The following is a 15,949-nucleotide window of genomic DNA, read 5'->3' as shown; positions in this document are numbered from 1 at the left end:
CAGCAGGAGGTCCCTTGGTGCTGGAAACCGAGGTGGGGAACAAGGGAGGAGTCAGAAAAACCTTCTGCACAGGGTCTTAGGAATAGCTGGGGTGTGGCTGCAGATTCACTGGACACCTCGCACCTGGAGCACCTATTGTACATTTAACACCAACACAAGGAAAAACAGGTTTTGTTGAGAAGTCTGTAAAGCTTAGGTACTGCCCATTCTAGACCAGCCTCGTCTCCCAACTGGAATAAGGATAATGCAGAGATGGTCAAAAAGGGAAAGAAAAAGAGAGAACCTACTGCAACTGTGTGGGGGCGGGGAAGCCAAATTGATGTTATACATTTCCCCTCGAAAATCCACATATTAACCTGTCCACCCACTGTCCCCCAAGTGTTGAGTGCGTCCACTTTCTTCCAAGTAGATATTCTCAAATCCCGCTCCCTGGATAGTTCTAGTGGATCTTATGTCCTTATTATTTTTAGAGCAATACTGCCCATGCTTTGGGTCCATCTTTTAAAATCTTTCTGTAAGAATTTATAACTTCATTTGTGCTCTTTTATTTTTATAGGACACCTATTCATTGGTGTTTCCTCAAAAGCTGGTGAGTTTTCTTTGTAAAGAGATGGGTGGGCTTGGGATGCTTTGTCCAGCAGTTGGGTCACAAACTGGCAGAATAGGGTGGGAGGGCGAGGGGCGGGCTACAACATGTGCCGCTTTTGTGCTCATATTATGGGGGTGTGTGTCTGGTAATACAACTAAACTTAATAGTACAGGCATACATTGTTTTATTGTGCTTCATAGATATTGCATTTTTTACAAATTGAAGGTTTGTGACAACTCAAAGCAAGTCCATCAATGCCATTTTTTCCAACAGCATTTTCTCACTTTGTGTCTCTGAGTCACATTTTGGTAATTCTCGCAATATTTCAGATTTTTTCATCATTATTATATTTGTTATGGTGGTCTGTGATCAGTGAGTATGACCAGCTGAAAGCTCAAATGATGGTTAGCATTTTTTAGCAACAATTGTTTAATTAGTTTATGTACATTGCTTTTGAGACATAATGCCAACACACGTTTAACAGACTACCCTGTTGTGTACACATAACTTCTGTATGCACTGGGAAACCAAACCAAACAACTCCTTTGACTCGTTTTATTGCAATATTTGCTTCATAGCCGCAGTCCGGAACTGAACCTACAATATCTCTGAGGTCTGCCTGTGCTTTGCTTCATCCTATGGGGCTCCCTGGTAATAAAAAAATAATACTGTATATATAATAATAAATGCTATGGTAGCTACCTAAGTTTATTTTGTAGTAAGAGGATCCTATTTGTAAAACGTCTTTAAAATTCTTCAACATCATCTCCCTGATACAGGAGGCCTGTGTCCGCAGCGTGCATCACGAAACCTCCCATGCCCAGCACAATCTGTACCATAGGATAGGACTCCAGTACGTACTTTATAAGTGAAAGACAATAAAAATAGTGACCATTCTCACAGGCAGAGGTGAGAGAATACCTGGAATCAGAGTCAAACTTGTTATGTATAAGGAGTGATGCCTGATCCTTGGATCTGGACACTAATCGGCCTGTTGAAGCCTGTGACAAATGGAGTAAGCAAGGAGGATTTGAGACAGCATCAGAAGTTTAGGCTTACAAAGAGTCTTAGCAGTCAACACACGGCCTTCCCCTTCCATGAATCATTCCTCTTTAGAGCGTCATTTGAAGGGGTCACTCCCTGAACACTTACAAGTAAGGAGACCCTCCTCTTCTTCTGTCACTGGATCCTTCTTAAAAATCTACTTTGTTCTTATTTTTGAAGTTGTAAAAATACTGAACAGAAATCTGCCTCCTGCAATTGCTATCCCTGGGTGCTTATTCTGTGTTTGGACAGACCAAACCCATACTCTCTTCCATGTAACACTCATTCAAATAACTGAATCTCCGCCGTTGTTGAATATGTGACAAAACTGGTTGAGTTTCATGATGCAAGCCTAAAGGGAAAGTTATCTTGAATAATGAAATTACAATATGGAGAAGGTTTAAGGGCTTGTACACCATCTCATGGTTTTGAAGTGTGTGGTTAAAGGCCTTGAGAGTTGACAGATTAGTCAGGGTTTTGTCAAGAGTATTAATTACAAACTTTGAAATCTTGGTCAGTGAAAGTTCATCATAGTGCATCTTGCAAATATGATCAAAGTCTTTTCACTACTGATTTTATGATGCTTAACCACAGTATGTAAAGAATGAAGGTTTTCATTAGAAATCACTGATGTCATAGAGCACATTTAGAGGAAGATGTATTGTTAGACTATTAAAATTCATGCTCTTCTCCTAACCTACCCCAGCCCTTGTTTTGAGGAGCCCCCCCCCATTGTCTCTGAATACCTGAAATGGCATTTTTGGCTACTTTAAAGGAACTTTGCTCTTTACAGTTTTGGTGTAGTTCAATAATTACGACCACTGTGAGGGCAGCAAAGGTGGGGCTGTTGTAAGTGATGTTTTTAAAACCACAAAAATAAACCATGAAAACCTGGGGGCTAAGGTGATTCGGTGAGTGAAAGAAATTTATGGCTGGCTGAAAACTTGAAAAATAAAGTGTGCAGCCAGTTATGGGAAAGGAAAGCAGTCCCTCTGTCTTGTCCTTGTTGAGTTTTAGAAAAACAATCCATTATTTTTGGTAGCTTTTTTTTTCCCTGGGAATAAAAAAATGCACTGGCACCTAAACCATGGAAAACGAAATTGAAATACACCCCATGCAGCTCCTCCAAAATCACTAGCTTACTTTTTCCCCGCCCTTCTGCTGAGATGTCTTATCTCTGCCTTCCAATGGTTATCAGAATACAGGAGGGTATCTGCCAGGTTCCTTGGTGTTCTCTCTAACTGCAGGTTGATTTCCGGCAGCAGCCAGGTGGAAGGTGCACAGAGGTGCCAATGCTTGGTCCCAGGATCCCCAGGTCCACTGTGCGTGCGTTTCAGGAACTGTGGCCTGCTGCCAACCAGAGGTGGGAAGGCGCTGGTCTGGAGAGAACTGGGGCATGTCAACACTGGTTCACCTGTCTGATGCTCTTCCTGTTCAGTTGCCTCTGCACGCCAGAGGGTGGCACCCCAGGCACTCCAGAGGTGGAGAGGAGGAAACCGATGGGGACCAGAGGAGAGGGGAGGGCAGGGCCGGCAAGGGGAATGTTGGTACGTTTTCAAACCTTGGTCCTGAGATTCCCAACTAATTTGGAGCCGGCCCCCAACCCTGTTTGGAAGAAACAGGCTTCTGCCAGACAGGTGTCACAAGTTTAGGAATTTCTAAGATGATAAGTTATGTGAAGGTTATTCATGACCAACGGCCTCTACAGCCTCCTGAGTCCCTGGAAATCCAAGGGAAACTAGTTTCCCCAGTGGCTACCTGTGGGGTGCTTGGGAGTTGGCGCAAAGCCAATGGCACCCCACGCTGTAAGTGAGCCAACATCTGACCTGTCACTTTGCGTTGTGTTTTGCAGTTGCTGGATTTGTGCGACTCGGTGAAGGATGATGCCCTGAGGGTGATCTCTGCTTTTAACATTCCACACACCTCTCTCCACGCACCGATCGCAGGAATCACCAATGCGCAGGCCGCCTGGGCCTTCTACCCCGCACCGCTGCAACCCAAGCCCCAAGAAGGGGCGCGCTTTCAGCCGCCTAAGCTGGAAGCCAAGTTATAGCGGGCGTGGTGCGAAGGGTGGTGGCTCGCTCGCTGCTGCCACGACACAAGCTTTTCTGACGCCTGGAACTGGGGCCAAGGCCGGCATGGCATGCGCTGGGCCCCGGCCCTCGGGGATTTGGGTAGCAAAGCAGAGTTCCCACTGAGGCTGGCGAGGTGCGCTATGGGCCGTTGGGAAAGAGAGCCAGGCGGCAGCCGGGAACACGGGGCTTTATTATGTAACCCCGCCGGCCGTCAGCCACCTATCCCTGCTTCCGCCGGATCTCCCGAAAACTGCACTCCCCTGCGAACGTGCCCCACACCCGGGTGCCACCAAAGGTCTCCTGCTGTCAGCGGTGACTCAGATTTACAGTGATTTTGGAAAACACATTGGTGCTGCGTGGAAAACAAAAAATCAAATCATAAAAATCAAACACTCGCGGGCGAAGTTTCAGTTCAGCAAGAGATGCTTTTCCAGTGAATCAGACCCCCTAGGGGTCTTAGAGGAACGCACAGACTGGGAAAGGGGAGTGTGCGCCTGGAGTTTCGCTCTCGGCAGAGCGCAAACCCCGGCTTGCCCTCCCAGGCAGGCGGCTTCCGGACCGTAAGACAAGGCGCGGAAAATATTTTTACCAAATGAAATTGTAATCTGTTCTTTAGAGGAGCATAGATAAAGTTTAATAAAGACATTAATTGATGGGAAGGCGCTCGGGCTACTTGCCGAGGATGGGGAGGCGGGCTAGGGCAGTACACTGCATTAAGTTCATTTTGGAACTCGGAGAGGACCACACCGGCAACGCCTGTGGTCCGGGCAAGGGCCGTAGATTTCCCATCCTATTTCTCAGATCAGATCCCGATTGCCCCACTTCATTTTTGCTCCTTTCTCTCAGCCCCAGCCGTCCTTCCTTACTCCCTCTCCACATCTCGTGGCAGAGGCAGAAGCAAGCATAGTTCTGCTCGTGTCCGCGAGGGCGACATCCAGGACCGGAGCAGAGACCTAACGCCCACCTGCCCTTCCCACACTGCCCCTTTTCTGGGCTGTGGCCCGGTTTCCAGAGGACCTCGGACCCTGCTGGAGAGGGCGGGAAGGGCTAGAGGTCATCTGGCGCGGAGAGCTCTGCCAAGCTCCCCCAGCACAGTCTAGGTTGCAAGACTCCGAACCGACCTCCTCCTTGTGCCCCAAAATAAGAGTGCTTAAACGGTTGCTTTCCCTGACGCCTTTGTTTTTTAAAGTGTTCACAGGGTCGCTAAAGCAGACGACGCGGGGGCGGTGGAGCTGTACAGGACCAGATGACAACTACTAGGGCTTGCTTCTGCGTGGTTCTTTTCCTGTCCCTGTCTGCATCGCCCAACCCCACGGAGAGCTCGGAGCACTCGGGCGGGTTTGGGGCTCCCAGCCGGCGCAGTTCTGTTGTTCCACCCCGCCCCGGGTGCTACGCCGGGCGGCTAAGGCTTAGAGTTCGCCCGTGGCCGCCACCTGAGGTCGAGGGCAGCCGCTCCAAGCCACCGTGAGGGTAGAAATCCGGCCTCTGCGTCCACTCCGCCGCGTTCACGCCCTTGTCCTCTCCCTCCTGCAACGAAATCCCGGGGAAGAACCCGGCGTGCGTCCTTGAGTACCCCCAGGAACCCCTGGCCTCATACACTTAGCTCCCGACTCGCAAGAGGATGCGCTGAGAATTGTTCAACCAGGGGCTGTGCTGTCTTCCCGACGTTCCATACCCGATTACGAAGCGTAAAACACTGACCGAGGTGGCCAGCAGCGAGACAACGCCTCGCTGATTTGCTCCTCTGCAACTGAGGACCCTTCCTTCTTCGTTGGGGGGGGCATTAAGGGATCCTTAAATTGGGTTTCTTTATTCTATCTAACCAGCTCTCCCCCGTAGCAGAATGTTCCATCTCCCGACCGACCTTGCCCAGATTCCCGGGCCGCGGCTGTCTCCTAGCCGGGGGAGCGCAGGAAGGGTAAAGGTGGGGACTCAGGACCCACATTAGGAGAACAGATGAGAGTGCGGACCCAGAGGAGTACCCGTCCCCCGGGCAGAAGTGGGAGTGGGGCCGCGGGCACCAAGGAGAAAGGGGGTGGGGCGCGCAGGGAGAAGGGGTTGGGGGTACTTCGCTACCCACACCGCTCGCAATGAGCGCCGCCTTCATTGGCCTCAGCGCGCCTCCCGCGCTGTTCTCTGAAAGCCTAACCAATCTCTAGGATCCCGACCCAGCGGAGGTACCATCCTCTCTCCCACCTGAAGGCCGAGATTCCTCTGGGTCTTTTTTTTTTTCTTTCTTAAAAGGATTTTTTTTCGAGTTCTTTTTTCATTTCCCTATTTTACCTGCTCTGCGCGCAGTCCCTTCCTGCCTCGCACAGGGGCTGCGGAACATACACCTCCGGGGATCCACTGCTTGCCTTTTTCTCCACTCTCCCCACTAAGGGCTCTGCCTCTAACCGGCGCGGGAGAAAAGCTAGATGGCCCTGCCAGGCGCCTAAGACTACCGCGTGAGGCGAGGAAGATGAGCAGCCCTGCACATCGGGGTCTCACCCAGTATGTGGGTGAGAAGAGAGCTCCGAGGCTCGCTGCCCAACCTTGCACCCGTGCGTTCTTGAGGATCAACCCAGTCCCCGCGCCTGCCCCAGAGCGGCTGAGAAATTCCCGAAGCCAATCAAGGGCTCAGGGGCGCCTCCGGAGGCTTTCCGCAGGCGGCGGCGGCCCTGCCTGGTTCAGTGTGCCCGGAGCGCCCCCTCTGTTCCACGCGCACGCAGTGGACCCTGCTGGCTGTGGGAGAGGCAAGGGTACACTTTGGGGGGGGGGCGGATGGGTGCGCACAAGCCACCAGCAGCAGTAGTCACTCCAGTAAACACGCTCGGCTGGGGCAGGGCCGGCAGCAAGCGCGGGGGAACCCGGCCGGGCCACCCTCGCCTTTACCTGTTGGAGCCTGAAAGCGCCAGCGGCTGCGGCTGCGGCTGCGGCGCGGCGGGGCGGGGCGGGGCGTGCTTGCCCGCGCGCCGGGGCGGGACTTAGAGGGGGCGGAGCTCGCGGTGATTGGGTGAGAGCCCTCGGCCGCCAGTCTGAGCTGAGCTGCGGGGCTGTGCAGGTTTCACTTCGCTCGGCGCAGCCTCCAAGTCTTGGTCTTGTGAAAGCGCTCCGTCCTGCGTCGCCGCTGCCACCGCTGCCACCGGATTCTCACAGTCACCCTGCGCGCGCCAGCCCAACTGCGGCCAGCATCGCCGCGGGCTGCTCGCTTCGCCCCGCTCCCGCCGCCACCCCCTCGGCGCCCTTTCCCTGGCCCTCGTCCCCCCAATGTCTGACTCTGACTCTCGGACTGAGAAACGCAAGGTAAATACCTCCGAATCCCCGGGAGCGGGCTAAGTGCGGACGGAAGACAAGCGCCGGAGCCACTTCGGCTCCACCTCCTGCTCCCTTCCCGAGCACGTGCAGGCAAGAGATGCACGTACCCGTCCCACTTGTCGCTGGGCGGGAGGCAACGATCAGGCGGGTTGGGTTCCCTCCCCGCGCAAGTCCAGTTTGGTGAGGGGTCGTCCGTGCAAACGCTACCCGCACTTGGCCAAGTGCGGCTTGGGCCGGGATTCCGCGCGAGGGAGTGGAGAAGCTTCTCAGGGTCAGCTGGGAAATTGAACGCGTGCTCTATGCGCTGTCCCGGGAGCTGCGACCCCGCTCCGCGATACTGGGGTGCGCGGCCGGCCGGCAGGTCTCGCCGCCCTGTCCTGGAGACCCCCAAGTAGCGGCCGCGCGGTACGAGCTATTCTGGCGGCTTGGCTTTTCTCGGGTGCTCGGGCCCGTTGCGGAGGATTTGCGGAACTGCGGTGGTTATTTAACTGACGAGACTCGGCTTTTCCTTGTACCCATTCAGGCCGAGGTTTCAGGGCAGCTGCTGAGTTCGCTGTCTCGGAGGTGTCGGTGGCCCTGCCCGGTCTGCGGGTGCGCTGCAGACGATACCAACCGCACGATCCATAGACAGCGAGAAACCGAGGGCCTCCTCCGACTGCCTGGGCCACGCGGTGGACGAGCCTCGGGCAGCAGAACCTGCTCCATCCGTGGGGCCGGGCTGTCGTAGACACTCGGACACCCCGACTCCCTCGCAGTGCTGGCGGGCGGTGCGGTGCCCTCGGGGGCCTGTTACTCGGTGTTCGTGCTAGTAGTGGAAGACCCGTCGGCCGCGGGGGACGGGAGCGGGGATGTGTTCGTTGTCTGCGGCGTCACGGGTGAGCGCAGATATGCGTGCCCGTGGCCAGTGGTGGCCGCTTAGATTTGGACCGTGTCCGCGGCGCACGGGGAGAAAAAGGGAAGAATCTGTGGCGGAAGGTGGAGGAAGGTGGGTGCTGCAGCTAAGGGAAGGGACGGCCTTTGGGGTCTTCTGCACAGTCGGCCTGGGCGGGGGTCGGCGGCCAGCAGCAAGGATTGGAGTCTGAGGACGGCAGAGAGAGCGAGACTCCTGCTTTGTCTCCAGGTGACCGGCCACTTGGGGCGGCGGGAGCCGCCAAGGCTCGCGCGGCGTCCGGGCCGGGACAGAGGCGGGGCGGGCAGGGGGAGCCGGGGCAGCTCGGGTCCGCGAGACTCCCGCCGCGGTCGCAGCCGGGGCCGCCTTCGGAGGCGAGTTTGTCAACAATCGCCTCGCCTTTGGCGGCCTGACCCGTAGGCGCCGCCTCCGCCGGCGGCGGCTATTGGCTGTGGCGCGGAGCGACCGCGCACGGGCCAATTGGGAGCGCGGGCACCCGGCGCCAGCGGCGCGGGGAGGTCGGCGGTGCCGGCGGCGGCGGGCGCAGTGCGCGAGGAGGAGCGGGAGGANCGCGGAGGCCCTCGGCTGCCCGGCGGAGCGCGGCGGCGGGCGGGCGGCCAGTGGCCGGCTCTGCGCTGCCCCGGGGGCTCTGAACGCGAGTCCCGGGTATTGTCTCCTGCGCTCCCTTCGTGCTGACGGTCAGGGGGCTCCGGGTCGGCGAAGGACGCGGGCAGGACGCCGCGGGGCCCGGGCCCGGGCCCGGACGCGACGATCGGAAGGGAAGGGGCGGACGTGAGTTTCGGCCTGATTGCCTTCACAGGGGAGGGTCAGTGGGGTGAAGGAGCCGCGCGCCCCGGTATCGCCTAGCCTGTGGAGTTACTTGGGGACTTTGCAGGGGGCGCCCGGGGACGGCTTTGGGGGACCCCCCCCATTTGGAGGTGTTCATCTCACAGTGTGGGTGCATCCCGAAGTTCTGTCGGGTTCGGTGCGGCGCGCTGCCCCCTGCGGGAGGAGGGGCGCGCGGGCTGTGAGCGGGAGGGACCGCGGGCGGGGAGCACCCGAGCCCGGCCGAGCCGCGCTCCGAGTTACAAACTCTATTGTGACGCACTTACTACGACTGACGGCCCTTGCCAAACCTTCCCCAGACTTGCTGCCCTCAGCACTTTCGGCAGAACAATGGGGCCGGAGTGGGGAACGCGGCCAGCCGCCTGCAATCGCTGCATCTGCGCCCGCTCCTGTGCTCCAGCGCAGTATCTGATCCCGGGAAGTCAGAGCCCGCTGGGAGTTTCCGACTTCTGCAAGTCGGCTCTGAGCAAAGAGCACATGTGAATAGACTTAAAACAAGATGCTTCTCCTAAAAACTTTGCGTGTGTGTGTGTGTGTGTGTGTGTGTGTGTGTGTGTGTGTTACAGCACCAGTTTCACACTGACGTTGTAATTGTGTTTTGTTTGGTGGCAGGAAGCTTAGTCCCACCCCCTCAGCTCCCCCCACGCAAAGATAGAGGTACTTTTATCTGAGTTGTGTTTTTATTCTTCTTTGGAAGATCGTCAGAGAAATATATGAACTAACGACTTAATTTTTAAAGTATTTGGTATTCTAAAAATTGAGAAGGAATCAGCGAAAGTTGGCTGAATTAATTATTTGTTCTAATTATTATTTTGCTTAAGATAATCTTAGTTTTTATTTTACTTGCAGAAAAAAAGACCAAATGGCAAAGCAACCTTCAGATGTAAGTTCTGAGTGTGACAGAGAAGGTGGACAACTGCAGCCTGCTGAGAGGCCTCCTCAGCTCAGGCCTGGGGCCCCTACCTCTCTACAGACAGAGCAGCAAGGTAATCCTGAAGGCGAAGGGGACCGCTGCCCCCAAGGCAGCCCTCAGGGCCCGCTGGCCCCACCAGCCAGCCCAGGCCCTTTTGCTACCAGATCCCCGCTTTTCATCTTTGTGAGAAGATCCTCCCTGCTGTCTCGATCCTCCAGTGGGTATTTCTCTTTTGACACAGACAGGAGCCCGGCACCCATGAGTTGTGACAAATCAACACAAACCCCAAGTCCTCCTTGCCAGGCCTTCAACCATTATCTCAGTGCAATGGGTAAGCAATGCCTGGGTAAGAGGTAGTTAATGTGTGGTGGTTTGAATATCTGTTTAAAGGCTGTGTGTAGCATTTAAACTAAACTCCCTTTTAGAATCCTTTTACTGATTTAGTCCATGTTTTGATGGGAATGGAGGATGTATCAAATAAGACATCAAACCAGCATTATTTTTTTTACATTACCAAGTTTTGTGGCAGCAATAAAATGTACCTCGTATAGGCCTGTCGAGTAGTGAAGCTGGAATATCTGCTGCCTGCCATCGTTTAAGCGTATATGTTGTTCTTACTACTAAGACTTACTTATCAATGACACTGTGTTTGAAGGGGACTCAGTGAAATACAGCAAATAGCTTAAAAACATAACCAGATGTCTGAAGAAAGATGAGACAAGTTAATCATTTTCAAAAATGACATTTTTAGAAAGTGATCTGGTTCATCAGGGCAGTACCAATAGAGAACCAGAAAAATGGGTTGTTTTCTACCCAAATTCTTTTTGGGGCTGATTTTTTGTTTGCTCAGAGGTTTTGGATATGGTACTAAAAAGATTAGATTGTGGGGCTTTATTTCATGGATTAAAGACAGTTTTAGGGTCTGAACCAGGAAAACCTGACAGTATAATCAGTGAGGCAGCTGACCTGGGTGGGGACTGTGGCAGATTGGGGAACATTTGCACTTTCTACTTTAGGACTGCCCCCGAGCTGTGGCTTTGTGGTCTCAGAGTGGTAAGTTTTCCTATAGTACGGTGCAAGATAACCCAGGAGTACAGATTTTGGTGCCAAAGCTTCCGGCATCAAAGATGTTTCAACACTGACAATTAATTTAGAACTTTGAAAGCACTGTGCAAGCCATATAAAAACATCTGCTGGTTAGATTTGACCCTTGAGCCCCCAGCATGTGACTTTGAGCGTGTTCAGTTCTGGTGACCTTGGTAAGGGAGTAAGTCCGTGTTAATTCAAATCACTCTTCCCCACTAATGGGAAATATCTTGGTCGGGATTCACCAGAGTCGTACTTAGCATTTAGACAGATAAGCTCTTCCTTCCTGCATTAATGAGATATAAATAGGGTGGCAGCATTTTTCCTTAAGGATCCAGCATAGATTCCCTTACAGTGTAGCTCACACTTTTGCCAAAGGCTAACTAAAACAGAGTCCTCAGGCTAGACACTTGCCTGCTGGAACACAGTGACAAATCTTGTATTTGCAGATACTGTGGGGCTCTGTCTCTTAACTTCATAGAGGTGCGGGTCTGTCCCCATGTTACAGAGTTAGAACCTCAGAGGGTTGGTCACTTGTCAGGTTGGGCATACCTGGGAAATAGCAGGCAGGGATGGTAGAAACACCAGTAGCTATGCATGTTGACAAGGTGTCTTCTGCTAAAAAACTGAGATAGGCTTTATTAGGATCCCTCCTTAGGGAAAGGAGCTCGAAGTTTTATTGCCACTATTTCTTTAGTTATTACTACCCTCCTGAGTTCATTTAAACCTTAGAAGTTGGTGCTTGCAAATGTTTTTCTGCCCACTGAAAGTACTCCCGAGTATACAGACCTATAGCATTCTTTCTTACTCAGTGAGGGAACAGGGCTTTAAGGTGTATATATTTAAAAACCTGTGTATTTTAAGGATCCTTTGGAAGCCTTACAGTTTTTCCCTGCAGACCTACGAATCTGCCTCTGCAGGTGGTGGCTTAATGCGCAGACATAGTTTCTCTTTTCTTTTTAATCAGGAATAGTGGGTGACATCGTATTTTTTTTTTTTTTGTATGTATGGTGACATACTATTTAGCAAGCTTATTATAAGGTAGTCACCGTTACTCAAGATGACAGATGTAAAGCTTTAGAGATCGTAATCTAAGTTATTAAGCAAAGTTATGTTTATACCTGTGAAGTCAAGTCATGGATCCCGAGGTGTAACTTTATAGTAGTGACTACATTCCAGTAGGTTGGCGTGATAACTGAGACTTTAATGCACAGGATTAAATGATAAGGTGTAAGGAGTTTGCCTGAAGTTAGTGCACCAAGGTAAGTTTTCAGTATTCAGTTCTGGGGAGATTTGTTGGTTAGGGTGGGGATTGAATGGGGGACTGGAGAAGAGTTAGTCAGATATGAGTTTTATTAAACTGTAGAATAAAATTGACAGCCGTTGTAGTTTTAACTTTTGTTCCTGGTTATTCTTCTCATAGTTGCATGCCTAAAGACCACTGAAATATGCTGAGTCGATGGATATTGGCTCTCTTCTCTTTCTAGTCATGTTTAGTGTTCCTTACTCAACCATATCCATGAAGATCTTCAATGAAGCTTTTGATAATTTATTGCAAAATCCATTTTTCACAAAGAAGCCTTTATGATTGGTTTTAGCCAGGGCAACACAAATGTGAGGTTATAAAGAGGTTTTCGCCCGGGGCTCTGCTCCCTCACCCACAGAATAGTTTCTGCTCAGCGAGTTGGGATAGATAGCAGTGATTCTTGTAGTTCTGTTCTTGCATCTTTGTTCTAATGAGAAAGTAAATTCTTGTCTGGGTTGTCCATCAAGTAGATGTTTATACTAGAAATGCCTTCATATTTTCCACCATATCCCCTATTTTTCTGGATATGTTCAAACAATACTATACTTTTCCATGAGAAACAGTGCGTTTTTTTGTTGTTGTTCTTTTCACTTTTACCAACCTAATTTTAGTCTCCTTATCCCCTGGGTGGATTAACCTGACAAATGCCCTCTTAGTGAATAACTGATTATTTTAGTCAGAGTCGTTGACGGACGTGTAGGTTTCTGAGTGCCTGTTCTGGTGAGTGTGCTTATGCCGTATGTGTTTTCAATACAAATTGTACTGAATTCTGCACAGATTCATACTTTGAAGGTACGCTTACTGCAGTTGGAACTAAGAGTTGAGAAAGGTCAGAATGTGCTAGTGCATGTTGCAAATAGGGTGAAAGCTAGTTAATTAACAACTTGCACGTGTCAGATGACTTAAACTTTGTTTTTGTTCCCTGGAACGTCAGAGTTCATAGGTAGGAGTTGTTGTTCTTGGTGCTCCTCCACATCTTGGCGTACTCCTCTCGGAGCTGGCAATTGTCTGACCCACCTTTTAGATGGTGAGCCCTCTGAGGAGAGGCACGATGTCCTGGAAATATCCGAATGAGGGCCTGACAAAGAGGAGACACTCAGGAGATGTTCAGAGTTTCGGTCTTGCCCGTCAGTCTTTCGTAGAGCCAACGAAGGACAAAGAAGATTTCAAAAAAAAGTCTGGTAGCAAGAAAAAGACCCTATGCACCACCCTACCCCCCCAAAATATTTTTAGTTATTTGGATCTGACTAGTAAGGTTTGTCATGTCGGGGTGACAGGTGAGGTCTAGCTCCGCACGAGCCTGGTAGGGAAGCCACAGGTGAGTACTGAGCACTGAAGATGCAACTACTCCAAACGGAGGTGTGCTTGGCAGTGGCCGTTCACACGAGTTTGAAGGCTTAGTACGTAAAAAAGAATGTAAAATATCTCCGTCATTTTCATATTAATGATATGTGGAGATATTTTGAATATACTGGGTTAAATAAAAAACATTTTTTTATTGCAGTAAAAAAAAAAGCCTAAAACTTCACCATCTTAACCATTTCTTTTTTTTTAAAGATTTTATTTATTTATTTGACATTGATAGAGAAAGCCAGTGAGAGAGGGGACACAAGCAGGGGGAGTGGGAGAGAGAAGCAGGCTCATAGTGGAGGAGCCTGACGTGGGGCTCGATCCCATAACACTGGGATCACGCCCTGAGCCGAAGGCAGATGCTTAACCGCTGTGTCACCCACGCGCCCCCTTTTTTTTTTTTTAAGATTTTATTTATTTATTTGACAGAGATAGAGACAGCCAGTGAGAGAGAGGGAACACCAGCAGGGGGAGTGGGAGAGGAAGAAGCAGGCTCCCAGCAGAGGAGCCTGATGTGGGGCTCGATCCCACAATGCCGGTATCATGCCCTGAGCTGAAGGCGGACGCTTAACCGCTGTGCCACCCAGGCGCCCCCATCTTAACCATTTCTAAGTGAACTCTTCAGTAGTGTTAAGTATATTCACAGAGTTGTGCACCCCACTCCCAGAACTTTCCATCTTGTAGAATGGAAGCACTATACCCATTGAACGTCAGCTCCCCATTTCCCCTCCTCCCAGCTCCTGGCAACCTTCGTTTTATCTGTGTCTATGATTTTGACGGTTCTAGTTATCTCATGTATGTGGAATTATACAGTATTTATCTTTTTATGACTGGTTCATTTCACTTAGCATAATGTCCTCAGGGTTCATCCTTAGTCATCATCATTAGCCTTTCCTTCCTTTTTAGAGCTGTATTGTATTTATTTTAGAACTCCATTGTATTTATGTAACACACTTTTTAAATTCATCTATCCATCAATGGACACTTGGGTTCTTCCATCTCTTGCCTATATTATGAGTGCGCAAACATCTCAGATTGGTGTGCAGACATCTCATAGGTGATACTTTCAGTTCTTTCAGATATGTGCACACGTTTTTTTCAAAATCACACTTTCAATTCTTTTGAATATATATGCAGTAGGGGAATCACTGGATCATAGGGTAGTTCTAGTTTTAATTTTCTGAAGAACCTCCATACTGTTTTCCCTAGCGGTTGCACCATTTTATATTCTCACCAACAGTGTACGAGGGTTCCAATTTCTCCACATCCTCAGGAACATTTTCTTTTTTGGTTTTGTTTCCCTGATGATGAGTGACGTTGAGCATCTTTTCCTAGGCTTGTTGACTATTGAATAAAATATATTTTTTATATTCATTTTACCTGTTTCTTTTTACTTTTTTTGAAGTGTTCCTTCTGATGAGATCTGTGGCTGGCATTCTGTTTTTATGTGGATGGGCCGCTTTGCAGATGGGAGATCTAGAACGTACAGTGGCACTTCAGCAAGCCAGACTTATTCTTCCCACTCAAAGCACACCATTTCCATGGAACTTACTCCTTTGGTTGCTTTTGTTGACTTTACGGTGAAAGGAACTAATCTAATCTTGAAAGCATCTTAAATGAGCTTTGTTGATACCCATGTTCTTTGGGCAAATAAAAACCTCAGTTTTGGTTTACTTTTTTAAAACTCTGGTACATGTGGGCTCTGAAAAAGTGGAAGGTGGGGTGGTTTTGTTCTGCAGGCATCTCAAGACTGCCTGGGAACCTGATGGTAGTCTTCTTGCTAAAGACCCAGTTCTGGCTTCTAGTCCCAGGCTTACTAGTTTGGATACCAACAGAAACAGATCTACTTTTTGGGTCCTGATGGGGATAGAAAGTGAGAAAAGTGAAAGATTTTTTTTCCTGGTTCCAAACAAAATTTAGTAATTGGTAGCTGTGTAAACAGTTTTAAATTTTATATCTTTTTATTTTGAGATAATTACAGATTCACACACAATTGAAAGAAACAATACAGAGATCCTGAGGCGCCTAGCTGGCTCAGTTGGAAGAATTTGCAGCTCTCGATCTTGGGGTTGTGAGTTCGAGCCGCACGTTGGATTTGGAGATTGCTTAAAAATAAAATCTTAAAAAAGAGAGAGAGAAAGAAAGAATATAGAGATTCTGTATGTCCTTTACGTCGTTTCCCCCAGTGGCAACATCTTGCATAATAGGACAGTATCACAACCTGGAAGTGACAGCAATAGACTCCAGTTACCAGTTTTCCCTTCTATGGATCATGTTTTTGGTGTCATCTAAGAACTCATTATGAAGCCATAAGTCCCAAGATTTTTGCCTAGTTTTGTTTTTTTGTTTTTTGGGGGTTTTTTTGCTGATAGTTTTATAGTTTCATATTTTACATTTAGATCTGTGATTCGTGTTGAGTTAAATTGTGTGTAGGAATTGTGTTAAACTTATAGATCAGTTTGGGGGAGAATGTGCACCTTTACTATGTTGAGTCTTCCAATCCATAAATAGTATGTCTCTTCAAGTATTTAGGTCTGTGTGTTTTGTAGTTTTC

General features: G+C 49.8%; 2 protein-coding genes across 15 annotated transcripts in view; both read left to right on the top strand.

The window, feature by feature from the left end:
* Window positions 1-4,367, top strand: part of ACOXL (acyl-CoA oxidase like) — a 354,068-nt gene extending 349,701 nt beyond the window's left edge. For 3 of the 6 annotated variants that reach the window (XM_034659541.1, XM_034659540.1, XM_034659539.1), the window contains one exon: window positions 3,486-4,367. In XM_034659541.1, coding sequence (XP_034515432.1) covers window positions 3,486-3,686 — 201 coding nt within the window. In that variant the 3' untranslated portion in view covers window positions 3,687-4,367. Of the gene's footprint in view, window positions 1-556; window positions 590-3,485 lie in introns of all 6 variants that reach the window. The other 3 variants (XM_034659538.1, XM_034659546.1, XM_034659544.1) reach the window with 3 other exon arrangements.
* A 2,497-nt stretch (window positions 4,368-6,864) lies between these two features.
* The window catches only part of BCL2L11 (BCL2 like 11), a 44,893-nt gene continuing 35,808 nt past the window's right edge, over window positions 6,865-15,949 (top strand). Inside the window, exons 1-3 of one of the 9 annotated variants that reach the window (XM_034659549.1) lie at window positions 9,066-9,219; window positions 9,590-9,726; window positions 9,895-9,984. In XM_034659549.1, the coding sequence (XP_034515440.1) occupies window positions 9,071-9,219; window positions 9,590-9,726; window positions 9,895-9,984 (376 nt within the window). In that variant the 5' untranslated portion in view covers window positions 9,066-9,070. Of the gene's footprint in view, window positions 6,994-8,470; window positions 8,687-8,833; window positions 9,220-9,589; window positions 9,985-15,949 lie in introns of those variants that run through there. The other 8 variants (XM_019792665.2, XM_011237940.3, XM_019792664.2 and 5 more) reach the window with 8 other exon arrangements.

This window comes from Ailuropoda melanoleuca, chromosome 4 (genome assembly GCF_002007445.2).
Source record: "Ailuropoda melanoleuca isolate Jingjing chromosome 4, ASM200744v2, whole genome shotgun sequence".
Classification (NCBI taxonomy): Eukaryota; Metazoa; Chordata; class Mammalia; order Carnivora; family Ursidae; genus Ailuropoda; species Ailuropoda melanoleuca.
Note: the sequence above shows the minus strand (reverse complement) of the source record. Positions and strands in the feature narration are given on the sequence as shown.